Source organism: Lithobates pipiens, unplaced genomic scaffold (assembly GCF_037356315.1).
Source record: "Lithobates pipiens isolate NorthernLeopardFrog02 unplaced genomic scaffold, aLitPip1_a1.2 Scaffold_23, whole genome shotgun sequence".
NCBI lineage: Eukaryota > Metazoa > Chordata > Amphibia > Anura > Ranidae > Lithobates > Lithobates pipiens.
In genome coordinates this window covers 292,528,098-292,554,919 of record NW_027507785.1, presented here as the reverse complement: position 1 = coordinate 292,554,919, position 26,822 = coordinate 292,528,098, and the positions used below count along the sequence as shown (strand labels likewise).

Here is a 26,822-nt window from a genome sequence, read left to right as displayed (position 1 = left end):
CATGGATCACACTGCTGCCATATACACACACACAATGCTCCGGCTCTCTGCCCCCCTCCCCATGGATCACACTGCTGCCATATACACACACACAATGCTCCGGCTCTCTGCCCCCCTCCCCATGGATCACACTGCTGCCATATATACACACACACACACACACGCACACACAATGCTCCGCCTCCCTGCCCCCCACCCCATGGATCACAGTGCTGCCTTATACACACAATGCTTTAGCTGCCCTCATCCCACTACTGCCTTACACAGACTCAGCCAGGTGCTTGAGCTCTGCTCCCTTCCAGTTTGAGATTAGTGCTGCTATTGGAAGACCCCTTTTTTACCTCCCGCTCTCTGGGCTACTCCCGGTGCCTCCCTCGGAGTTCACAGGAGCTGAAACTACAGAGGTAGATACACAGGAGCCGGAAATACATCAGTTATCAATGCGCGCTGACAATATTGCCAGTCAGCATGCATTGACAATGGAAACATTGGGTGGTATACATCTGCCACAATGTTGATTTGCGGCAGAACCCCTGGGGACCACCAACATTTTCTTGTGGACCATCAGTGGTCCATGGACAAATGGCTGGCAACCGCTAGTCTAAAATGTATTTGTAGGCTGTAGCATTAACCACCCTCCTCACTGGATACACTGAATTCAATAGAACAGGGTTTTTCAATCCAGGGTTTTATGGAACTCTGGAGTTCATCCAAAGGTTGCTAGGGGTTCCTTGAATAATGTGCAATCTCTGCCTCAGATCTCATCGACACCATTGATCTTTTCCGTTATCTGTAAGGAGTAAATTCTTCCCAATGACCACACATGTAAGGCACATTCTTGCCATTTACCATCACGAGTTATAGATCGTCATTTCTAGCAGGGGTTCCCCCTGAGACCGCAAAGTTATTTTAAGGGTTTGTGTGAGTTAAAAAAGGTTGAGAAAGGCTGAATTAGAGGCAATCTAGTGCATTTCTTTTTTCTACCCGTACAAATAAAAGGCTGCTTGACACAAATTCTCTGGTCCTTTGGGTTACAAGATGACGCACTTATGAATCTGTGCTTTAATTAGGAAAATGTTATCAGACGGCTTTCATGTGACAAGTACTAACTTGAAACATTTAAAAACAACTTTGTAAATAAAAATAAAAATGGGCACTGGCATCCAAGGCAAAGCCCAATCAAAGGAAATATGTAGGTATGGTGTGAGTGCTAAGGCTCAGCTGTCATAATTCCAGCCAATTAAATCTGAATTAAAAAGTGCCTGTGGTTTTGGAGTAACGATATGCTGCAAAGGAGGAGGGGGGGGGGGGGGGTCATGAATTAACCAATTAATTCAAGTGGTTAAGGACCTATTAAAACTTTCAAGCAACCACAACAGACAAGTATCAAATCCTAACAGTTCTACCCTTTTATAAAGCTGCTTCTACATATTATATGCCACACATGATGAATAAGGCCCCTTTTACACGGGGCAGAATCCGTCCCAATCAGCTAAGGTACGATCTGCCCATTCCCTGCTGATCGGGGGAGAATCCATCCAATCAGATAAGGTACGATCTGCCCATTCCCTGCTGATCGGGGGAGAAGAGTCCGTCCAATCAGCTAAGGTATGATCTGCCCATTCCCTGCTGATCAGAGCAGAGCGGGTGGGTGACAGGTCCATTTAAGTAGAGTGAACACGGAGAGAGCCCGCTCTGCTCTATGGCCACCTACATGGGAGGACAGATTCCCCTTCCGTTTATTTTTAGTGGACCGGACCAGAGGTAGGCAGGTGTAAACCCGCCAGTCCACAGGGGTGAAATACAGTCTGAAAAACTGACAGGTGTACCTGATCAGAACAGTCATGTGAAAGTGGCCTAAATGCTAAACTCCTGATCCTTGCCTTGCCAATTAAACCTGCAAGCCACCCCTCCCGGGACAACTGTTCGCCATCTTGACTTTATCACAGTATCTACATCCTACAAGAACAAAAAAAAAAAAAAAAGGAAGGCGCCTCCAAGTGCAATAGATTAAAAACTCATTAAACAATACAAAGGGGCCCCTACACTGGCTCCCAATCACCCAGCGAATGGAATTCAAAATACAAACCACAACATACAAAGCCATTCACAACTCTGCCCCGAGTTATACCACCAATCTTGTCTCCAAATATCACCCAAATCATCCTCTCCGCTCTTCTCAAGATCTCCTACTCTCAAGCTCTCATCTCCTCCTCCCATGCTTGTCTCCAGGATTTCTCCAGAGCCTCGCCCATCCCCTGGAACTCGCTACCGCCACCTGTCCAGCTATCCTCTACTCTTGCTACCTTCAGGCGATCCCTCAAAAATAGTCTTCAGAAAAGCCCATCACGTATCTAACTAATCTTTTACCACTTCCAACAGCTCATTCCCCACAGTTACAACCTTTTGTACCACCTGCCCCACCCTATTAGATCATAAGCTCTTCTGAGCAGGGCCCTCTTAATCCTCTTGTATTTTATTGTATTATAACTGTATTATCTCCCTTTTATATTGTAAAGTGCTGTGTAAACTGTTGGCGCTATATAAATCCTGTATAATAATTACTAAATTAATTTTCAATTACACTTTGAGTCGCTTCCCCCTTTTTTTGTATGTCATTTTACAGACCTGACCTCTTTAGATGAGCTTGCCCTAAGTGAATGGACTTTGTACATTTTTTTTTTTTTTTTTACAAGGACAGATAGATTTTTTTTTTTTTACATAGTTGGTGAGATTGAAAAAAAGACAAAGTCCTTTTCCATCCTAGATTCCCCCAGAGGTTCTCCCCCTAGCATGTAAATTGAATTCTTATTTTGGCACCCAAATGCATTAGTTGCCCGCCCCATTAATTTGTTTAGATCTTCTTGCAAGGTTTCCACATCCTGCGGAGAAGTTATTGCCCTGCTTAGCCTTGTATCATTCGCAAATACTGAGACTGAACTGTTTACTCCATCCTCCAGATCCTTTATGAATAAATGAAATAGGACTGGTCCCAGCACAGAACCCCAAGAGACCCCACTTTCCACTCCGGACCAAGCAGAGTACTTTTATCACCACCCTCTGGACTGTAGCCAGTTTTCAATCCATGTACTCACCCTATGGTCCATGCCGACAGACCTTAGTTTGTACAGTAAGCGTTTAAAAAGGAACTGCCTTTGCAAAATCCAGATACACCACATCCACAGGCCTTCCTTTATCTAGATGGCAGCTCACTTCTACATAGAAGGTTAATAGATTGGTCTGGCAAGAACGATTCTTCATAAATCTATGCTGATTACTGCTAATACTGTTTTTTTTTTATTACTAAAATAACGTATATATAGTCTTATCCCCTCCAAGAGCTTGCATACTATTGATGTTAGGCTAACTGGTCAGTAATTTCCAGGGATGCATCGCAGCCTTCTTTTTAAAATATTGATGCTACATTGGCTTTTCTCCAATCAGCTGGTACCATTCCAGTCAGACTGTCCATAAAAATTAGCAACAATGGCCTGGCTATCACTTGACTGAGTTCCTTAAGGACCTCGTGTGTAAGCCATCTGGTCCTGGAGACTTATTAATGTGAAGTTTTTCAAGTCTATTTCGAACTCTGTCCTCTGTTAGACTTTTGATTTTTTAGGATACCCATCTATCAACACACAATATTAGCCTACAGCCTTGTGTGGATTTTCCCTATGTGCCTATAGTACCCTCAATTTTTTTTTTTCTACAAGTCCTGCTTTGCATCAGTAGAATTCATGAATTCAGAAATTGTAACATTTTAAGGAACCCAGGTCACCCTTTCTTAATTCTACAGGTTAAGGGAATCCCTGCTAATAATTACTACATCAAAAGTTCACAGTACATTAGTGTGTACTTCAGCACTCTATTTTCTATAGGCGACGCTCCAAAAGCCCCCTATAGGTCATCAGTTTAGCGTTACAGAGGAGGTCTTGTGCTGGATTTATTGCTCTCAGTCAGACATGAATGTCAATATGCAATATGTGAATCGGAATCAGTTTCATACCATGCGTGCGTATATGTGAGGCGCGCGGAGTGGCATTTTGTGTGCTTGGGTGCAATTTTATTTTTTGTAAAACCAAAATACTTTTTTTGCTTAACCATCTTAATACTGGGCACTTTCATCCCCTTTCTGCCCAGGCCATGTTTCAGCTTCCATTCTGTGAATGAGAAACTACAACTGGGAGTGTGTGGAGGCAACAGTGTGGCAGAGCAGCTGGCCAAATGCATCTGCCTGTCCATTTTACAAAAAATCCCAGGGGCTGTAGCCACTGGATTGTGTGTGAAGCCCCCACTGCTGTCAGGTCCGTACGATGTAAGGGTTAAACCAGGGGTCTTCAAACTATGGCCCTACACTTGTTCAGAAACTACAATTCCCATCATGCCTAGTCACGTCTGAATGTCAGAGTTTTACGATGCCTCATGGGATGCGTAGTTCCGCAACAGCTGGAGGGCCGTAGTTTGAGGATCCCTGGGTTAAACAAACTGCTAGAAGGCTTCAGTACCACTTAAAGTGTTGTAAACCCTTACAATCCACTTTTCACTACAGGTAAGCCTTATTATAGGCTTACCTGTAGCTACCCTGGATATGTCCTAAAACTGCATGGTTTAGGAGATATCCCCTGTATCAGCATGTGCCGGCGTCATAGTTTTCATTGCTTCAGGTTGTGTTGCTTCAGGTTGCGTGCCATTACATCACGGTTCTGGCCAATCACAGTGTTGGAGCCCGCAAAACCCAGAAGTAACTCCATGAGAGATTCCGCTGGCCGAAGCTGTGTACTGCTACTGCTGCGGAGGCTTTGATCTAAAGGTGAGCATTTCATAATGAGCTAGTATGCTATGCATACTAGCTCATTTTATGCCTTTGTCTTGCATGTTTTTTTTTTGTAGCCGGTTTACAACCACTTTAAAAGCTTGCCAAAGCCTGCTAGCAGCTTATTTAAAGTGACAATCAGCACTCCCATTAGGATCTGTGTAGAACATTTCCAAGCAGGAGCTGAAAGACCCTTTAAAGGCTTAGAGAAGCTGCTGGAAGCTTGCCAAAAGCTTTGCAAACATTTGTTGAAAGTTTCATAGAAGGTTGCTGCCCACACTGCTCTTGTTCAAGCTGGAGCACATGTGAAAAAGGCCTATATTTGGCAGTATGCAAGATGCACTTGGAGTTGAGGAAAAGTTGGCATGGGAAGTTTAGTTCTTCTTTAAGCCCATATTTTTAATAAGTATTTATGGCCCCCAAACCTAGAACAAGAGTCAGTTTCCTAAAAAAAGTTACACGTTTTATGAAATGTATGCCTACAAATAAATAATAATAATAATAATTACTAGTTTCCCACAGCGATCAATCAACTGTCATTTCTGCAGACAAGGCGTTACAACTAAACAAGGATTCTATTTATTATTTACAAAAAGACATTTTCTTTGGGACACTTTTCATTTGTCGGTCTAACAGACTTTTAAGAAAGCAGAATTACCTGACTCTGGCATGTTGTTTGTCCTCCAATCACCCATAGCCTGCATAAATTAGGTAGATGACTATTACAACGTAGGTAACACAAATAATTCATCTATGCAGACATTTCCTGAAAAAGAAAAAACAAAAATACACGCTTTAGAAAAAAATATTTGGACAACAACACTGGACATGCATTGCTAGAGGGATTAAAGTAATTGTAAATGAATTTTTTAAATAAAAAAATTAACAGTTTATTGGTTGATGGACTTGTGTCTCTTTTCAACCTGATGTAAAATCCGGTCTATACTTAACTCTGTGCAATGGAATTGCAAAGGGGCTGTATCCAACTTGAGCTTAATATATCACTTTTTTTTTTTTTTTTTTAAACAAAACACAACACAACCATTCCCCTCTGGTAATCCATGTACATTACAAGGATTTTAACAAACTTTGTATCAGATTGCTACTTTGTTATTCTGAAAAAAAAAAAAAAAAAAAAAAAAATCACTGTGTTCCTCTGTGCTAAGTGAATATAATGGAAGTGGTTTCATAATTATCAATCAACTGCTGCACCTGTAGGGCTCTAATGAGGAAAGCTGCAGGGCCTGCATCATTGTGGATTTGATTTAAATCACAAGTAAAAAGGCTTGATTTAAATCATTATTTTCAAAGAGCAACTGTCATCTGTCATCTGTCCCGCAGTGGCTCCTCCTCTGACTCGCTGTTGACTCACCGACAGTCCCTTTCACTTTAATGGGGCAACTGGTGATGACAACATGGTGAGGGACGTGGTGGCAGCAGGTGAGTGGATGCCCGCTAACAGGCACTGCCATGATGGGTCTGAAATGACAGGTGCTCTTTAAATTACCAGGACTCATTCTTTCTGGTAGTTAGAATCTTTAATACTTGCAAGCAAAATGAAGGTTTCCTATTTAGAATAATAAGCTGTCAGATTAGTAAAACAGTGATATCAGAACCGATTCAAATCATACAGTTTGTAGTGTACATAGATTTGCAAAACAATGGGATAAAGGAATATTCCTCAACTTTGGTTTTAGCTCATGGCTACTGTGAAATTATGTAAATGCATCAATGTTGTGCATGTTATCTCAGCTTATAGAGCTCGGATTCTTGAAAGTTTTCCAAAAATATCTAACAGATTATATATATCTATATATCTATATATATAATTTATATTAGGGTGCCTTGCGAAAGTATACGGCCCCCTTGAACTTTTCAGGCTTCAAACATAAAGATATAAAAATTTTATTTTTTGTGAAGAATCACCAACAAGTGGGACACAATTGTGAAGTGGAAAGAAATCAATTGGATTTTTGAAACTTTTTTAACTAATAAAAAAATGAAAAGTGGGGCGTGCAAAATTATTCGGCCCCCTTGCGTTAATACTTTGTAGAGCCACCTTTTGCTGCGATTACAGCTGCAAGTCGCTTGGGGTATGTCTCTATCAGTTTTGCACATCGAGAGACTGAAATTCTTGCCCATTCTTCCTTGCAAAACAGCTCGAGCTCAGTGAGGTTGGATGGAGAGCGTTTGTGAACAGCAGTTTTCAGCTCTTTCCACAGATTCTCGATTGGATTCAGGTCTGGACTTTGACTTGGCCATTCTAACACCTGGATACGTTTATTTGTGAACCATTCCTTTGTAGATTTTGCTGTATGTTTGGGATCATTGTCTTGTTGGAAGATAAATCTCCGTCCCAGTTTCAGGTCTTTTGCAGGCTCCAACAGGTTTTCATCCAGAATGACGAAAATATTTTTGTAACAAAACACTGCGCTATTATTAAAAAATGAAAAAATATATAAAAATATATATGAAACACACAAGAGAGCTGCTAACACATCACTGGGGTATCGAGTGTAAGGTAAACAAATGCTATATAAAAGTGTAGTGCTTCTCAGAAAATTTTTAGACACCAAACATAATTATGCCTTCCTTATAAGTGCAAAATTATACAAATGTGTTCAGTGAAAAATCTCACTGTGGAATGGTGCACATAACACAAAAATATTAATGGCTTATATAAACATGTATTTGTGACTCAAAAATGAAAGAACTTTTCCAAAAAAATTCCAGGAAACAAAAAAAAGAAGAAAAAAGGGGAAAACAAAGTCCCAATAACACAGTACGGAGTGCTTTGTGTATAGTATCCTATGATCCACAAGTGTGCAGGAAATATGTTACACCTCCTTTCAGAAAAACTCGTGCAATAACCACGTGAAGATTCCCGTCACCAGGCGAATTGAACGCTTACCGGAATAATTGGATCCTCACAAATTTACATTTGGGGGATCATACAGACTTTTGCAACCATATGAAGATTCTCACAGCAACCAGTTATCCAGGGGGGCCTCGAATATAAACAATCCCTTCATATTTCCTGCACACTTGTGGATCATAGACAGATACTATACACAAAGGACTCTGTACTGTGTTATTGGGACTGTTTTCCCCTTTTTTCTTCTTTTTTTCGTTTCTTGGAATTTTTTTGGAAAAGTTTTTTCTTTCATTTTTGAGTCACAAATACATGTTTATATAAGCCATTAATATTTTTATGTGTTATGTGCACCATTCCACAGTGAGATTTTTCACTGAACACATTTGTATAATTTTGCACTTATAAGGAAGGCATAATTATGTTTGGTGTCTAAACATTTTCTGAGAAGCACTACACTTTTATATAGCATTTGTTTCTTCCAGAATGGTCCTGTATTTGGCTGCATCCATCTTCCCCTCAATTTTAACCATCTTCCCTGTCCCTGCTGAAGAAAAGCAGGCCCAAACCATGATGCTGCCACCACCATGTTTGACAGTGGGGATGGTGTGTTGAGGGTGATGAGCTGTGTTGCTTTTACGCCAAACATATCGCTTTGCATTGTGGGCAAAAAGTTGGATTTTGGTTTCATCTGACCAGAGCACCTTCTTCCAGGACGGCCAGGTCTTGGTAGATTTGCAGTGGTCTGATACTCCTTCCATTTCAAAATGATCGCTTGCACAGTGCTCCTTGGGATGTTTAAAGCTTGGGAAATCTTTTTGTATTCAAATCCAGCTTTAAACTTCTCCACAACAGTATTACGGACCTGCCTGGTGTGTTCCTTGGTCTTCATGATACTCTCTGCGCTTTCAACAGAACCCTGAGACTATCACAGAGCAGGTGCATTTATACAGAGACTTGATTACACACAGGTGGATTCTATTTATCACCATCAGTCATTTAGGACAACATTGGATCATTCAGAGATCCTCGCTGAACTTCCGGAGTGAGTTTGCTGCACTGAAAGTAAAGGGGCTGAATAATTTTGCACGCACCACTTTTCAGTTTTTTATTTGCTAAAAAAGTTTAAAATTATCCAATAGATTTCCTTCCACTTCACAATTGTGTGCCACTTGTTTGTGATTCTTCACAAAAATTTAAATTTTATATCGTTATGTTTGAAGCCTGAAATGTGGCAAAAGGTTGAAAGTTCAAGGGGGCCGAATACTTTCGCAAGGCACTGTGTGTGTGTGTGTGTGTGTGTGTGTGTGTGTGTGTATATATTATATTATATTATATTATATTATATTATATTATTATATTATATTATATTATATATATATATATTTTTTTTTTTTTATCTTAAATAGAAAACTATCTTTAGATTTTTACTCCAACATGAAACTAAGTTTGATAAAAAAGAAAAGAAAAAAAACGCACACCACATCTATTTAAATCCACCCTGGCCTGCATCCCTTTGGATGCGATTTCCTATTAGGATTATCTCACCAAAAGTGACATTTTTGTTGCGGGGAATGCCTGAAATCTGACTTGTATCTTAGTGCAGACTTCTGGGAAAATCAGTGAGCCAACCACATAAGCAGGAAATTATGATTATGGGGGGCAAACTGTATATTCTGTGTACAGAACACCTCGAGGTAGCCATATTGCATTGCACTTTACAAAAAAAATTACAGCGGCTGCAGCTTGAAAAGGAAAGGTGATTTTAAATAACATTCAATTACATAAAGACTTGTGCTGCAATTGTAAATGTTTTATTTATTTTTTGCCTTTTCCCCCCCCATGAAAGTGGAGTTACCCTTTAAGTAGAGAGAAAACCCTGTTTGGGAAACATCCAGGACAGTCAGGAGAAGAAAATAAAACATGCACTGCCACCTTTAGGATGTTAAAGAATGTTACCCCAACATTTCATTTTTAGGATATGTGCCTACTGTACCACGTACTTGTGCTAAAAGTATCCCGTTCTCTTTCTATGGTCTCCTTAGTGTGAAATACCTGGTGATCCTGCCAGTCCGCCCGCTTGCCTATTGCAAACTGACCACGCTAGGCATGAGAGCACATCCATCCCAGCATGATCAGTTTTCCTTCACCCTTAAAGTGGTTGTAAACCCTTACAAACCAACTTTGACCTACAGGTAAGCCTAGATTAAGGCTTACCTGTAGGTCCAAGAAATATCTTCTAAACCTATACGGTTTAGGAGATATTTACCTGAAGACAGCCACTGCTGTCTACGGCGACGGCGCATGTGCCGTAGACAGAGGCGCACAGGCGCACAGGATTCATGTACTTGTTATGCAAAATTATCAAAGGTTTCCATTAAATCTACAGTCACTTACTTCACGGTCCTCATCCATGTTTCCAAACGTATCCATTGCTTTTGCTTTACTTCCCGATCAGATTATAGGTCATGACACAGGAAGGACTTGACCAGCTGACCTCATTTGCACACAGCCTACATCATCCACCCTCCTACCTACCCGCCCATTGCATTTCATTTGAAAAATATGCAGTTGGCAATCAGTGATCACCCTTTTCAACAAATACACAATATACAATCAGATTGCATAGCGTATGCCATCTTTATACAAGTACATAGGAGGGAGCAGACAGAAGCACTCAGCTGTCAATTCCAGTTCACATCTCGGCATAGCGGGAACTCACATTCCCACATGCGTTTTTGACCATTTTCACTCACTGCACATAGGGCAGCCCATTCACCTGAATGGGTCACCCTACAAACAGCAATTGCCCCAAAGAAGCTTTAGAACTTTTTTTTTTTATAGCGCAGCTTGGTGCATTTTTTACTGTGATTTTTGGTGCGCCGCATTTATGAAATGCAAGAAAACGCACCGCACGCTCATTGTTCTTGTGTTACCGCACCAATTTCACTTTCAGGCCCCATTAACATCAAGCATAGTGGGAGCGCACATTTTGTGGCTCTTTCTTCCTGTGACACACATAGTGCAGCCCATTGAATTCAATGGGATGCACTATAAGTGGCTTATGGGACATCTTGGCGTTTTGTGGGTTGCGCGTTACAGCATTGCATTTGCCCCTCGTTTTTTTCACATGGCAAAAATGTGCGTTTGCTTCTGTGTTTGATGTGCTGTTAATTAATGACACCGAAAGTGCAACTAGGTAATTTTAGGTGTATAAAGGTGGTCATACCCTACACAATCCGAGATGTGAATGGGTGGGGCCTGAAAGTGAAATTGGTGCGGTAACACAAGAACAATGAGGATCCATTCACATCTGTGCATTTCAGAAATGCACTGCACAAAAAAAAAAAAAAAAAAAATAAAAAAAAAAAAACACACACACCAAGCTCCAAAAAGTTCTGAAGCTTCTAAAGCCACACACGTGGGAATGTGAGTAGGGATGAATAGCAGAGTGTTTCTGTCCACTCCCTCCTATGTACTTGGATGAGGACAGTGAAGTAAGTGACTGCAGATTTAATGGAAAGCTTTAATATTTTTTTGCAAAAAAAGTACATGAACGCTATATTGGTACATAGGGGAGCTGGAATTTAGGGGGGGGGGAGTGAACAAAGGTGAACCTAGGCTTTAAACATTCAGTGTGCTGCCATTTCTCCACCCCACCTCTCCAAGTCCCTTACGCAGCTGAGAACCGAGGTTATTCACTCACATAAAAACAGAATACACTGTATACAAAAAAAAAAAAAAAAAAATGTGCCTTTGATTTTTATGAGTTATTGTACAAGGTAAGTGCTCCCGTATAATTCAAGTTACAATGCTAGGGCTTAATGACAGGTTTACATTAAGCCTCTTCTCTTGTCAACAGAAGCACATGTTCCTGGATCCTACAACATGTGCCTCCTGGGCAGAATAGGCGACGGACCTCTGTCCTTTGTCCAGTCCTGCCTCATCACGATGATCTTCCTGAACAAGGAGATCAGGAGTCCATACATAACCAAAGCCACGCGCCAAAGCTCCAACTACTAGAGACCTGCGGAGGATACACTATATACGGCATCAGCTTAATCTTGTGTTTAGTACATTGTGTACAACAATTCACATCCCTTTATCCTGATGAGAATCAGAGGGCACAGCGCCAGTCATTCCACAAATAGCCTTCCAATCTACTTAAATCCACTCGGTTTTGTCCGGTAATCCCTCCATATGGCTTGGCATAACTGAAGCCCTGCTCTCCGCTATCCCAGTACACAATCAGACCGTCTGGTTACAGATCATTAATTGTGGGTACATTATCAAAACACAGAAGAGGAAATGTTAGCGCTGGATAATAATACCTTTGATAAATATAAAGTCTTGTGGTCTATTTGGATCCACTTCTCATTCGATGCTGTACAGGAGATAATATCACCTCCGGGTGGTTCAGCAGCTTCACCTTCCTAGTCCTCACATGGGGTTACTGCACTGTCCTATGATACTCACCCACACCTCTCCCGAAGGCTGACCTCAGTACATCCCTTTGGCATATTGACCTTTTATCCCCCTGTCTTTATTAAACCTTGGCCTGTTGCCTTTTCAGTCCCAAAGATTCGCCCAGGGTGGATATTTAAAACAAAACAAAAAAAAAACCACACACCACACAAAAAGGAGAAGTTGGATTTTTTTGATGTAAAATTCGATTTTTTTTTTTTTTTTTTTTTTTATAAAATTGAATTGAAATAAAAAGAGCAAAAAAAAATCTATCTAAAGATAGTTTTCTATTTAAAATACATTAATAATTTTGTTTATTCACCATGCAATGGAGCTTAGTTATGTAGCATGAGGCTGTATATTCTGCAATATTTACATATTTTTTGGTAAACTCAATGATTCCAAGCTCTGCAAGCCGAGATAAGAAAATTGCCAGTGCATGTTTTAATTAAATAAAATAATTTGATTAGTTTAACTATGTGTGATTAACCTATGAACCTAAAAATTGGTTCCAATATCACCGTTTTACTAACCTAACAGCTTATTATTCTAAATATGAAACCTTCATTTTGTTTGCAAACATTAAAGATTCTATCAGCAAGAATGAGTCCTTACATTTAAAGAGCACCTGTCATTTCAGATCCATCATGGTAGTGCCCGTTAGCGGGCATCCACTCACCGGCCGCTGCCATGTCCCTCACCTTGTGTCACTGCCACATCACCAGCTGTCCCATTAAAGTGAATGGGACTGTCAGTAAGTCAACAGTGGGTCAGAGGAGCTGCTGCAGGACAGAGATGACATTTCCTCTTTAAAAATGAGGATTTATATGAAATCCACCCTGGATTCGCCTCATCTCTTTTCTGTCTCTCCTCTTTCTCTTCCCGGCCATGTTTGGTCTCTCGCTCCCCTTCTTGCCTCTGGTCTAATTTTTTTTTATGATCAGACAAATAAAATTACATACAGTGGCACAACAGTACATAAAAGGATCCATACTAGTACACTTATACATGACCCTGCCTGAATATAATTTGGCATAATACACGACCACTAAATGCACTCTCCCAATCCTTATTGCAGAGCAGCAGCACAAAACCTTGTAAATACAATTTTTTCCTTATTTGGGCCTTCTAAACCACCTCCTGCCCATGCTATAGCCAAATGTAGGCTACAGCTCGGGCCTTAATTGCCAGAAGGTCATCAATAGACATCCTCCTGCCTGCGTGTCCGCTGCAGGACGTGCTCTGTGATCACCAAATCAATGAGACTCAGATGATCACAGAACGGCCCCTTGCCACGTGATCAGCTGTCTGCCAATAAGGACTGGGGTAAAGTCATTTTCTCTGATAAATCCCCTTTCCGGTTAATTGGGGCATCTGGAAAACATCTTGTCCGGAGAAGAAAAGGTGAGATCTACCATCAGTCTTGTGTCATGCCAACAGTAAAGCATCCTGAGATCATTCATGTGTGGGGTTGCTTCTCAGCCAAGGGAGCGGGCTCACTTACAATTTGCCCAAGAACACAGCCATGAATCAAGAATGGTACAAAAATATCCTCCAAGAGCAACTTCTCCCAACCATCCAAGAACAGTTTGGTGAGGAACAATGCCTTTTCCAGCATGATGGAGCACACTGCCATAAGGCAAAAGTGATAGGTGGCTTGGGGAACAGAACATTAAAATTTTTGGGTGCATGGCCAGAAAACTCCCCAGACCTTAATCCCATTGAAAACTTGTGGTGAATCCTCAAGAGTAAAAAAAAAAAAAAAAAAAAAAAAACACCCCACACAAATTTGGGCAAACTCCAAGCATTGACTAGAAAAGCTACAATTTCTGGGCAAATTGTGTGAAGTGTTCTGGCCTCCACCTACTGTACTGGAGTGGGCGGAGTAACTGTTGTGTGGTTGGAGTGGCTGGAGTAACTGAAAAGTGTTAAAAAGCTTAATATTTTAAAAAGTATAAATAGTAGTAAAAAAGTTGAAGGAGTCCCATGATTAGCTGAGAGAGCTGTACTTTTTTTCAAAAATGTTTTTTTTTTTTTTTTTTTAAACGATTTCTTTTTTCAAAAATAAGGTTTTTTTGAAAAAATAAAAAATAAAAAAACTAGGGATGTCCCCAAGCAGTGTCAAAAAACGAGGGGTGGAAACAGCAAAACATAACTTCACCCACAACAAAGGGAACACCTCAACAGAGGAGTTGCCGTCTTAAATAGACAAACTTATGCATCAAAAGATGTGTTCACAACAAACTGAGCTGCAGGAAGCAGGGTGAGGGGTTATAGCCAGAGGGACCCCCCCCTGGGCGGGTGCTGTGCAGGCTTGCTGTTTTTACATGTTCTGCCTAGTCCTCTCCTGAAGGTGGCGCGATAACCCTAAGGTCAAGCATTAAAGGTGCTGTGTCTGTCAATGAACGAAAGAAATTAATATTTGTGTCATTCTCAAAACTTTTTGCCATGACTGTATACAAGCCAGTAGGTGGATCAAGCCTGCCTTTGTCACACAGCCACGGGTTTTTAATTGTGAAACATTACAAGCTTGATAACCGTGCGGGGTGGCATCCTCATAGCACCTGATATCATTGATTGATAAGGAGGATATCAGGCAATGCAAAGCATCCTTGTGTGATCCCTCACCCCTCTCAGTCAGCACTGGGGCCACATTAGTTGCACGGGGTAGAAAAAAACGAGTGAGAAGAAATTGCAGAATACTAGTCGGTGCCAGTGTGCGAAAGAGTATTTGTCTTGTACAACAAATCACCTCTAATGTGGGGTGTCCTATAGGGGTGCAACAGATCGTCACCGATCCGTGATCCGAATGGGTCACCCTGTTTGGATCGGCACACTACCCGATCCGCTGATCGCGTGGCTTTGACCTAGCTCCATAGCGGCCATCTTGGTACACCCAGCAGCGCCCACTGTCTCGCCAGGAAGTGATGTTTCATCGCCACCATCTTGCTACACCCTACACTCCTGCACAGTAATGATAGAGTGAGAAGGAGGCAACGAACATCTTGTTACACCCACCGGAGTTTTAGATTTCATAGTTCTTTTCAACACAAAACGGAGCTTATATGCTTACAGTATTTGTAAATCCAACAGACCATTTAAATGTTAAATTTGACAAATGATAAATGTGAAAATCATTAGCAACCATGTAAGGTCAGCAGCTTTGCTGCGGCTTTTAAAAATTTTAACATTTAAACAGTCCGTCGGATTTACAAATACTGTATTTAAGCATACAAGATCCGTTTTGTGTTGAAAATTGTGAAATCTAAAACTCCTGCGGGTATAACAAGATTTGTCTTTTTTGCTGATCCGAAAAATGATCCAATCCGTGACTCTGATCCGAGGAACGATCCGATAGTTTTTGATCCGTTGCACCCCTAGTGTCCTATGTGCGGGGATGTTGCTGCATTATGTGAAACAATTCATTTAAGTTCCTACATGCTAGAATGAGGTGCCTCCAGACCGGGCATAATCATAAAGGGTGCCTTGACTTGAGAAAGGCTGTCATAGTGTAATAGTTATCACGCCGATTACAACAAAGGATCACTCCAGTTAAATCTTTAAAAACAACAGATTAGGTGACAAAGAAAAAAAAAAAAAAAATCATGTATAGCCAATAACTGCAGCTAACCCCTAAATGCTCCAACAACAAAAGGATGCAGTTGGCAGGCGCAAACCATTGTACATCATACTAACCTGTCAAACTTTATCAAGTACCAATCAACGAATGACGTGGCCTACAACAACGTAGCAAAGCAAACTTGAAACTTTCCTAGACCTCAGCCTCCTATAAATCAAAGTCTCACAAATATGACAGCCTCATGGATCCAACACACAGTATTTAAATACAACACTAAACAGAAACAAAGCGACTTACTGTTGTGTAAATGAGCAGACGTCAATGACAAGAGCAGTGTGCAGCACCTAACACCCTGCACTAGGAGATAAGGAGCTTACACCGAGCCCAGCCCATGCACAGTCCCCTCCTTATATGAAAGGTCAGCAACAAAAACCCTTCCTAGTCACAGAGGCTGGAATTATACGAAGAGGACGGCTCTTTCCATTCACCTGCAAGTTAACTCGTCCACCTGCTACACTCTTTATATTTTTCTCTTGCTGCCCCAGGCTCCTTGTTTTCTCACCTGCTAAATGCATTAGGAGATCGTCATGCTGGATCGTTTTCTTTATTTTATTGAGTGCAGTAGGAAAAGAGACTTATTGGGCCGCAGCAGGAAGTGTACAACTCCACAGCAGTACTGCTCTATTTTCTTTCATTTTTCATGGGCTCCTATTAAAGTTTATGGAGCAAAAAACATAAAATCAGTCACACTATTTTTTTTTTTTTTTTTAAAAGCACTTGTACCAAACACACATTATGGGGTTTATTACTTACGCCCCTTAAAGTGGAAGTCCTGCAAACATTTTTTTTTTTTGTTTAAGTCAGCAGCTACAAATACTGCAGCTGCTGACTTTTAAAATAAGGACACTTACCTGTCCCAGGGTCCAGCGACCATCCCTCGGTCCTCAGATGCTGCCGCCACCATCTTCGGTAGGGGAATCAGGAAATGAAGCCTTGCGGCTTCGGGTCCCTTCTGCGCATGCCTGAGTTGCGCATGCAATCCAAATGGTCCCTGCTGTCTCTGGGACCCGTGTGTGTGTCCCAGCAGACAGCGCGGGAGGATGGGAAGAGGCATAGACTCCCATGGGAGTCTATGCCCGGAAGTGGGTGCAAATACCCGTCTTAGACAGGTGCTTTAAGCCTTCAAACGGAATGAAAAATGCTTTAAAAAAAAACAAAAAAAAAAAAAAAAACAACCCCATGAAGAATGCATGCCAATGCAAATGCACAAGTGTGAACCTAGGTCTGCCTATCTCTTTTTTTGGTGGACCTGTTGGAACCTTGCACTCTCCCCTATGGAGTGGCAGATTTTAGCAGACACGTGTCCGCTGACTATGCGATCCTGTCCACCAAATCCAGATGTATGGGGGTCCCATTTTCCATCCATCTGGTGGATCGGATTGGATGGAAACGGACAGGCAGTCCGTTTTTATCAGATCTCCCCCCATAGAGCAGAGCGGGGCTCTGACAGGTCAGTCTGCACAGTAAGCGGAGATAGACCTGTCATCCGCCTGCTCAGCAGGGTGAACGGAGCGATTCCCCCTGCTGAGCTGGAGGAGTCAGTCAAAACATATCCGCCCCATGTGAAAGGAGCCTTACGGAAAGCGGTCAGACGCTGCAGACATCCTTTAGGAGATAACCAGAGACTATGGGCATGCTACAAGAAATAGTCTGAGATTAGGGACAATCTATGGAAGATGGTCAGACACTAAGGCTGGGTTCTCATATGTGTGAATTGGATGAGTTTTTTTAACCACATCCAATTCCCATAACATGTGAAAGTGAACAGTTTTCAATGCAGCCGGTTCACATAGGTTTGGGGCCACAGCAGTGCACTTTCAAAAAGGGTCCTGTGCATTTTTGGGTCCGGTTCAGGCGGGATTTCAGGAAAAAATAAAAAATAAATCACACCTGAACCAGAGAACAGAAACACCCCAGACTGTGGCACTAAACCGCAGCCACGTATGTGAACCCAGCCTGAAGACACTTTACATAAAAGACTGTTCGAGATCACGGCTATAAAAGTAGCTTTAGAAAGCAATGTATCCACACTGGTGCTCATGACAGCCCTCTTAAGGGCTCTTTCACACGGGTGGTCCACCCAACGGGCTCCGCATTGCTCAGCAGGGGGGATCAATCCGCTGAGCAGGCGGGTGACAGGTCCGTCTCCGCTCACTGTGCAGAGACGGACCGGTCAGAGTCCCGCTCTCCTCTATGGGAAAATCGTACGAAAATGAACTGCCCATCATCCAAGCCTATCCTCCAGATGGATAGAAAATAGGGGCACCATCCAACTGGATTTCATGGACCGGATCTGATAATTGATGGATGTCATTTGACAGGTCACCATTGACATCCGCCGCTCCACAGAGGTAAATCAAGTCCGCCTGAAAAACTGACAGGCGGATCTGATTGGAAATCCCGTGTGAAGGAGGCCCTAAAGCCTCACACACACGGTACGATTGTTGGCCAACCGAGCGTCAGATTTTCGTCTTAAGGGCGTATGCCAGGATCTTGTCTTTGATTCCAAGCATGCGCGTTTGTACTTTCGACTTTTCTGTGACGGACTTGTGTACTGGCCATACAAAATTTAGACAACAGACCACTGTCTGCCAAAAATTTACTAGCCTGTCATCTAACATTTGTTGACTCAAAGTTGGACAACAATTTTCAACTAAACAGTAAGATTTTAGGAGAATAATCTGTCAACAGACAATCCCCTTCCAACAATCATTCCGTGTGTACGAGGCTTTAGAATCACCTGTGCCCCATTTGAAATTTCTCCCGAGCAGGATTCATTATATAAGGATCAAAGGGAAAAAAAATTTAAAATAAAATAAAAAACACAATATAAAAAGGATGGCGAGCACAGGAGAAAAGTAATCTAATAAAATAAAAGTCTTGTAAAATACATTTAAAAAACCCTACAAAGAAGCCAGCCTTAAGAATATTTGTTCTTTACTGGCTTGAATAAGCACCAAAACACGGTACGGTCTTCAAGGATTTTGGGGGCATCGTTCCAAGTGCCAAAGGGCAACATGTGGCCACTGGGCTGCAAGTTGGGCATCAGGGCTCTAAAACATTGTATGTATCCACCAATATGTCCCAGACACAAAGTAGAACCAAGTCCCAGCCCTGAAAATGAATCTTAGGTGGTAGGAAGCTCATCTCTGAAAGCACGGCTTGGACACCTGCATAACAAACATTCACAAATCATAAATCCCTTTACAAATAGTACACTAGAAAAAAAAAAAAAAAAAATGGAAATGCTAATTCTGGATACAAGAAGCTCTTATTTGCCCTGGACAGTGACCCCGCCATCAATTTGTAGGTAAAGCTGCAGATTGTGACACATTATTTACAGACATCAGCTGTATAAACACCGGGGGAATGGAGGAATACAGCTGTCACCCCAGCCAGCAATGCGTCCTGTCAATAGGGCAATGGTATGGAGGGGGGGGGGGGGGAGGCACTATTACTATCAAGTGTTATATATCACAGGACTGGACTGATCAAAGGCAGACACCCCAAGACTGATACAAGGTCAGAGACTGGATCTTGCAGTATCAGCATTACTACAATTTGTTGAAGTGAAGATGTCATATTTTTGTCACCCTGCAGTAATTAAAGCACAGACCTCTAAAGCCTCTTACACACGATCGGACTTTGTACAAAGGGCATCGGCCATGAACTTGTATTGCATACACACAGCAGGACTTTAGCCAACTTTCACCAAATCACGTGGTTTTTCTGCTCTTTACCGCCACCTTTGGTCAACTTCTGTATTGTTGTCTGATCTTTTGCATTGGTTCTGAGCATGCCTGTTTGTACTTTGTACAAAAGTCCTATGGTTTTCTGTATACACGATCAGACTTTGCTCCATCGGACTTTTGTTGCCAAAAAGTTTGTCCGTTTGCACAGCCAACAAAAGTCCGATGAAAACCAAAAAAGTTTGTCCGATGGAGCGTACACACGGTCGGATGTTGCTCCAAAACAGCTAATTTGCATGTTTGTTGTCAAAAAGTCTGATCGTGTGTATGGGCCTTTAGATTGCTCCTAAAGACCTGTACACACAACCAGACTTTTTGACAACAAACATGCAAATTAGCTGTTTTGAGGCAACATCCGACCGTGTGTACGCTCCATCGGACAAACTTTTTTGGTTTTCATCGGACTTTTGTTGGCTGTGCGAACAACAAACTTTCTGGCAACAAAAGTCCGATGGAGCAAAGTCCGATCGTGTATACAGAAAACCATAGGACTTTTGTACAAAGTACAAACAGGCATGCTCAGAACCAATGCAAAAGATCAGACAACAATACAGAAGTTGACCAAAGGTGGCGGTAAAGAGCAGAAAAACCACGTGATTTGGTGAAAGTTGGCTGAAAAAGTCCTGCCGTGTGTATGCAATACAGGTTCGCGGCCAACGCCCTTTTTACAAAAATCTAGGGATGCACCGAAATTTCGGCCGCCGAAACATATCGGCCGAAAATGCCCTTTTCGGCAATTTGCCGAAAGAGAAAAACGGCCGATAATGGAGCCGAAAATGGGGCGGGGCCAGGGTAGGGGGCGGGGCTCCGCCCCCCACCACTGGTGCGCCCATCATGAAAAGCTATAACATTCCAAATAGTGCAGGAGAGCCGTCTCCACCACCTGTTTGATCACAGAGCGGGAACATCACAGCTTTTATTTCAATAGCTGTGTGTTCCCGGCCGTGCGCCGTCACGTACAGCCCCTCCCCCTTGTCCGGGCACTTTGATAGACAGATCACCCGTAGGATTGGACGGATGATCTGTCTATCAAAGTGCCCTGACAAGGGGGAGGGGCTTACGTGACGGCGCACGGCCGGGAACACACAGCTATTGAACTGAAAGCTGTGATGTTCCCCTGCTGTGATCAAACAGGCGACGGAGGCGACTCTCCTCTTCTCTCTTCTCTTTACAGGTTAGCTGCTCTGAGGGGACACACTGGCTGCTCTGAGGGGACACACTGGCTGCTCTGAGGGGACACACTGGCTGCTCTGAGGGGACACACTGGCTGCTCTGAGGGGACACACTGGCTGCTCTGAGGGGACACACTGGCTGCTATGAGGGGGAAACACTGGCTGCTATGAGGGGGAAACACTGGCTGCTATGAGGGGGAAACACTGGCTGGCTGCATTGTATCAATTGTATCATGTGTGCAATTTCTGACCATCTCCTGTACCACGTCCCCAGTCTCTGACCACCTCCTGTACCACGTCCCCAGTCTCTGACCATCTCCTATACCACGTCCCCAGTCTCTGACCATCTCCTATACCACGTCCCCAGTCTCTGACCATCTCCTATACCACGTCCCCAGTCTCTGACCATCTCCTATACCACGTCCCCAGTCTCTGACCATCTCCTGTACCGCGTCCCCAGTCTCTGACCATCTCCTGTACCGCGTCCCCAGTCTCTGACCATCTCCTGTACCGCGTCCCCAGTCTCTGACCATCTCCTGTACCGCGTCCCCAGTCTCTGACCATCTCCTGTACCGCGTCCCCAGTCTCTGACCATCTCCTGTACCACGTCCCCAGTCTCTGACCATCTCCTGTACCACGTCCCCAGTCTCTGACCATCTCCTGTACCACGTCCCCAGTCTCTGACCATCTCCTGTACCACGTCCCCAGTCTCTGACCATCTCCTGTACCACGTCCCCAGTCTCTGACCATCTCCTGTACCACGTCCCCAGTCTCTGACCATCTCCTGTACCACGTCCCCAGTCTCTGACCATCTCCTGTACCACGTCCCCAGTCTCTGACCATCTCCTGTACCACGTCCCCAGTCTCTGACCATCTCCTGTACCACGTCCCCAGTCTCTGACCATCTCCTGTACCACGTCCCCAGTCTCTGACCATCTCCTGTACCACGTCCCCAGTCTCTGACCATCTCCTGTACCACGTCCCCAGTCTCTGACCATCTCCTGTACCACGTCCCCAGTCTCTGACCATCTCCTGTACCACGTCCCCAGTCTCTGACCATCTCCTGTACCACGTCCCCAGTCTCTGACCATCTCCTGTACCACGTCCCCAGTCTCTGACCATCTCCTGTACCACGTCCCCAGTCTCTGACCATCTCCTGTACCACGTCCCCAGTCTCTGACCATCTCCTGTACCACGTCCCCAGTCTCTGACCATCTCCTGTACCACGTCCCCAGTCTCTGACCATCTCCTGTACCACGTCCCCAGTCTCTGACCATCTCCTGTACCACGTCCCCAGTCTCTGACCATCTCCTGTACCACGTCCCCAGTCTCTGACCATCTCCTGTACCACGTCCCCAGTCTCTGACCATCTCCTGTACCACGTCCCCAGTCTCTGACCATCTCCTGTACCACGTCGCCAGTCTCTGACCATCTCCTGTACCACGTCGCCAGTCTCTGACCATCTCCTGTACCACGTCGCCAGTCTCTGACCACCTCCTGTACCACGTCGCCAGTCTCTGACCACCTCCTGTACCACGTCGCCAGTCTCTGACCACCTCCTGTACCACGTCGCCAGTCTCTGACCACCTCCTGTACCACGTCGCCAGTCTCTGACCACCTCCTGTACCACGTCGCCAGTCTCTGACCACCTCCTGTACCACGTCGCCAGTCTCTGACCACCTCCTGTACCACGTCGCCAGTCTCTGACCACCTCCTGTACCACGTCGCCAGTCTCTGACCACCTCCTGTACCACGTCCCCAGTCTCTGACCACCTCCTGTACCACGCCCCCAGTCTCTGACCACCTCCTGTACCACGTCCCCAGTCTCTGACCACCTCCTGTACCACGTCCCCAGTCTCTGACCACCTCCTGTACCACGTCCCCAGTCTCTGACCACCTCCTGTACCATGTCCCCAGTCTCTGACCACCTCCTGTATAAAAATATTTTTTAAAAACAGTCATTTTCGGTATCGGTGCTGTTTCGGTATCGGTTTCGGTTTTCGACCTAGTGTATTTTTTGTATTCGGTGCATCCCTACAAAAATCCACAAGAAAGTTTGTACAAAGTCCGATCGTGTGTATGAGGCTTTACACTACCAATCCCTCCGAGCAATTCACACAAAGACTTTCCTAATGTAAAAAAACAAATGAAAGTTATATACGTGTTGCAGTTTAACATTCATCTGTCTTTGATGCTGATCATTCCCACCTGTTGATCCCGCAAAGCATCGCACTTCCTTATTGCCCGTACACACGATCCGAAAATCGTATGAAGAATGTCGTCCGAGGAAGAATCGTACGATTTTCGTATCGTATGTACACTACTTTCAAGATTCATCCGATGTTTGACCGAACAAGCTAAAAATGTTCCGAATGTACGATTTTTGTTTAGTCAGTATAGTTGATGTCCAAAAATACAATACAAAGTGTAGTTTATTTGTACATTACAGTGACAATAAAACAATATTGCTGACACGTTTCGGCAGAAGCCTTCGTCATAGCAGGATATTAGTGTGGGTCAGGCCTCTTGCACACCATACTCCTGTTTGAGCATCTACTTTTTCAGAAGTTTTTTTTTTTTTTTTTTTATATGCATTTTCTCTCAATTTTCATGCACAAACTAAATCTCGCATTTTTGTTCTGCACAGTATGTAAATGGAAATTTGCGCTCAATCACACCATTTGTGTGTATGAGGCATAAATTACTAACCGAAAATGCAGATTTTTCTTATTTTTTTTATTTTACTGAAGAATACACGGGACCTGTTTACATGCCTGTGTGCATAGCTACATTACAATTAATGGGCTGCATTTTAGCTCAGTAAAAAATAAGCTTTTTTTTTTAAAAGCTGTACTGAGCTTTTTCAAGCTGCAGTGTGCAAAAAGGTTCTCTACTCCATAAAAAAAAAAAAAAAAAAACTATAATTTCAACACTTTACATAACTCTGGTTCGGCCGCATCTTAAAGAGGAAGTAAACCCTGATGGGTTTACTTCCTCTTTTTTTCCCTGCAAAGGTAAAGCATAATGGACTACTATGCATCGCATAGCTCATTATGTGTCACTTACCTGACAGAGGAGCCAGCGAAGTCGCCGCTGTCCCCTGTAGTCCGCCGCATCCATGTTGCTGATGGCGTCTCGCAGCTCCGACGAATCACAGCGGCGCAGCCGCGATGACGTCACTCCCGCGCATGCGCACGGGAGTCGCGTCTCGCAGCTCCGCCGCTGCCATACGGCGAAGCCGCGATGACGTCACTCCCGCGCATGCGCACGGGAGTCGCGTCTCGCAGCTCCGCCGCTGCCATACGGCGAAGCCGCGATGACGTCACTCCCGCGCATGCGCACGGGAGTCGACAAATTAGGCAAATCCATTCTTGGATTTGCCGCATTTAGTACGCCTGCGCGCCGCTGTCTACGGCGCATGCGCCGTAGACAGCGGTGCCCATTTTCGGGCAAATATCTCCTAAACCATATAGGTTTAGGAGATATTGCTTGGACCTACAGGTAAGCCTTAATCTAGGCTTACCTATAGGTCCAAGTTGTTTGGAAGGGTTTACTTCCTCTTTAAAGTGATTGTAAACGATCACCTTGTAAAACAACCCGTTCAGTTTAAAATAGATATGAAGGGCAAAACTTTTTTTTTTTTATTCGTACAAAAACAAAACAAAAAACACACATTCTAAATACCTTTTTCCCTGTTTTTATAAAAAGTGATCACATTCCCCCTGTTCTCAGCTGCATAAGAGATGGGGGAGGAGAAGGCGCAATACACTGAGCTTCCCAGTGAATGGCTGTGCGGAGGTGGGGGGGGGGGGTGTCAGGACAAGTCTGATCATTGGAGAGCAGGCTGAGTTCACAGCATAGCTAGAAAACTGACCACGATGTGTTCTCCTGCTCAGTGTGGTCAGTTTTTAATAGGAAAACAGAGAGACTGGCAGGAACACCAGGGATTTCTCAAAAAGGAAGCAATACAAAGAACAGGAGACTGTCTCATACAAGTACATGGTACAGCAGGCACTGATCAGGAATATGAAGTGTTGGGGCAACAAATGCTTGAAGTATTCTGTTCAGTTCTGGTCTCCAGTCCTCAGAAGTCATGTGCTGGAACTGGAGAGAATAGAGAGAAGGGCAACGCAGCTGATAAGGGGACTGGAGGGCCTCAGTCATGAGGAACGACGACAAGCATGAAGCGTATTCTCCCTGGAGAAGAGACGTTTATGTAAAGATCGGATAGCGATCTACTGTAGAAATCCTTGATTGGGGACATTGGAAGGAAATGATTTTACTGAAGAGCTCTAAAGAAGACGTGGCCACACAATGAGGCTAGACGAAAAGTGGTTCAATCTTAAACTGCATAGGGTTTTCTTTACTGTAAGAGCAGTAAGGAGTTGAAACTCCCTTCCACATTTGGAGGTGTCAGCGGGGAGTGAAGATAAAGTCAAAGAAACTTTTGGATGTGCTTCTTATGCCTTGTACACGGCCAAACATTGGAGGAGAATTGGTGAGTTTGGGAAGAGCCAGCCAACGTTCAGCCCGTGTGTACTCCGTCTGTTCTGCACAATCCGGCCTCACAACTGGCTTCTGTCTAATGAACATTCTGGAAAACAAGCATCCGACCAGCACTGGCAGCCAATGGCAGCGGGGACTTGTATTTTCTTTATTCACAGATCTCTGTAAAATGAATGACGTGGCTGTGTGGGAGGAGAAGCATCTGCAGGGGAGAGGAACCCCCATCCGATGTCACAAGGGGGATAGCAATCTCCACCTACTGTCAGGGGGTGGAGTGAAGCAGTGGCTGCAGGGGAGAGGAACCCCAGCTGCTGTTACAAGAGAGGGAGGGGGACAGAGCAGTGGCTGCAGGGAAGAGGGACCCCCACCTGATGTCACGAGAGATAGCAACCTCAACCTACTGTCAGGGGGCGCAGGGTGAAGCAGTGGCTTCGGGGGAGAGAAACCCCAGCTACTGTTACAAGAGGGGGGGGACAGCAATGGCTGCAGAGAAGAGGGACCCCCACTTGCTGTCATGAGGGGGGTGCAGCAAAGCAGCCAGTGGGGATAGCAACCCTCACCTGCTGTCACGGGGGGGGGGGGGGGGGTAAAGCAGTGGCTGCAGGGAAAAGGGAAACCCCTTCACCTGCTGTCACTGGGGGGGGGGGGGGCTAAACCAGTGGCTGAAGGGAAAAGGGATCCCCACTTGCTGTCATGAGGGGGGGGGGTGCAGCAAAGCAGCTGCATGGGATAGCAAACCCTCACCTGCTGTCACGGGGGAAGCAGTGACTGCAGGAAAAAAAGGACCCCCCCCCCACCTGCTGTCATGGGGGGGAGGTGCAGCACAGTAGCTGCAGGGGATAGCAACCCCCAGCTGCTGTTATGGGTGGGTGAGAAGAGTTGCAGAAGCAGTGGCTGCAGGGGAGAGGAGTCCCCGGCTGTCAGGGGGAGGGGGCGACTACGGGTGGAGCCTGAACCCACCTGAGCTACCCCAAAACTAACAGGCAGCGAAAGCCACATGTATGCAGCAGGTACATGTATGTGCAACTACAGGGTGGGGGAACACCTCTGCTGTCTGATTGGCTGACAGCTTCCCCATGGGATTGCTTAGACGGGGTCTGACTCCTCCCTTGTTGTCACCAGAGCAGGAGGTGAGGGGAATCTGTCAATGGGGGACAGCTGTCCATGGAGAGAATTGCCCTCACTTTGGGAGATTTCTTCTTACTTCCTGTTGTGTCTCTGGGACAGGAAATGAAGGGAATGTCCTCAATGGTGCACAAATAAAGCTGCCAGGGATTGAACCCTCATGGAGTTCTGCAGACACACCGAAGCCCACACCAGGGAGTGTTCTGGAAGGCAGGCGGGGCGGACATGTTCTCAGCCCCTCCATAATCCCGGACCCGGGCTGCAGATTGGTCCCCGCACCCGGCCAAACCGGGACCTGTAGTTCCTCAGTGCCCCACCCCACATAAAAGCCGGTACCTGTGTTCCCGCTCTCCCCCGGGCAGTGAAGAATACGGGCGGCCCGGGGCTGCTCGGCCTCCGGCGGTTTATAGTCTTGGGCCACTAAACTGCCGGCCCGAAGGCCTGAGCGGTAACTAGGCAACGGGAGAGCGGAGGGGCGGAG

The 26,822-nt window shown here is 44.4% G+C and overlaps 1 protein-coding gene across 4 annotated transcripts in view; it reads right to left on the bottom strand.

The window, feature by feature from the left end:
• The window catches only part of SSX2IP (SSX family member 2 interacting protein), a 62,584-nt gene extending 35,762 nt beyond the window's left edge, over positions 1-26,822 (bottom strand). For 3 of the 4 annotated variants that reach the window (XM_077450337.1, XM_077450340.1, XM_077450341.1), the window contains exons 1-2: positions 26,678-26,822; positions 5,472-5,579 (exon numbers count right to left, since the gene is read on the bottom strand). In XM_077450337.1, coding sequence (XP_077306463.1) covers positions 5,472-5,517 — 46 coding nt within the window. In that variant the 5' untranslated portion in view covers positions 5,518-5,579; positions 26,678-26,822. Of the gene's footprint in view, positions 1-5,471; positions 5,580-16,026; positions 16,102-26,677 lie in introns of those variants that run through there. The other variant, XM_077450338.1, reaches the window with a different exon arrangement.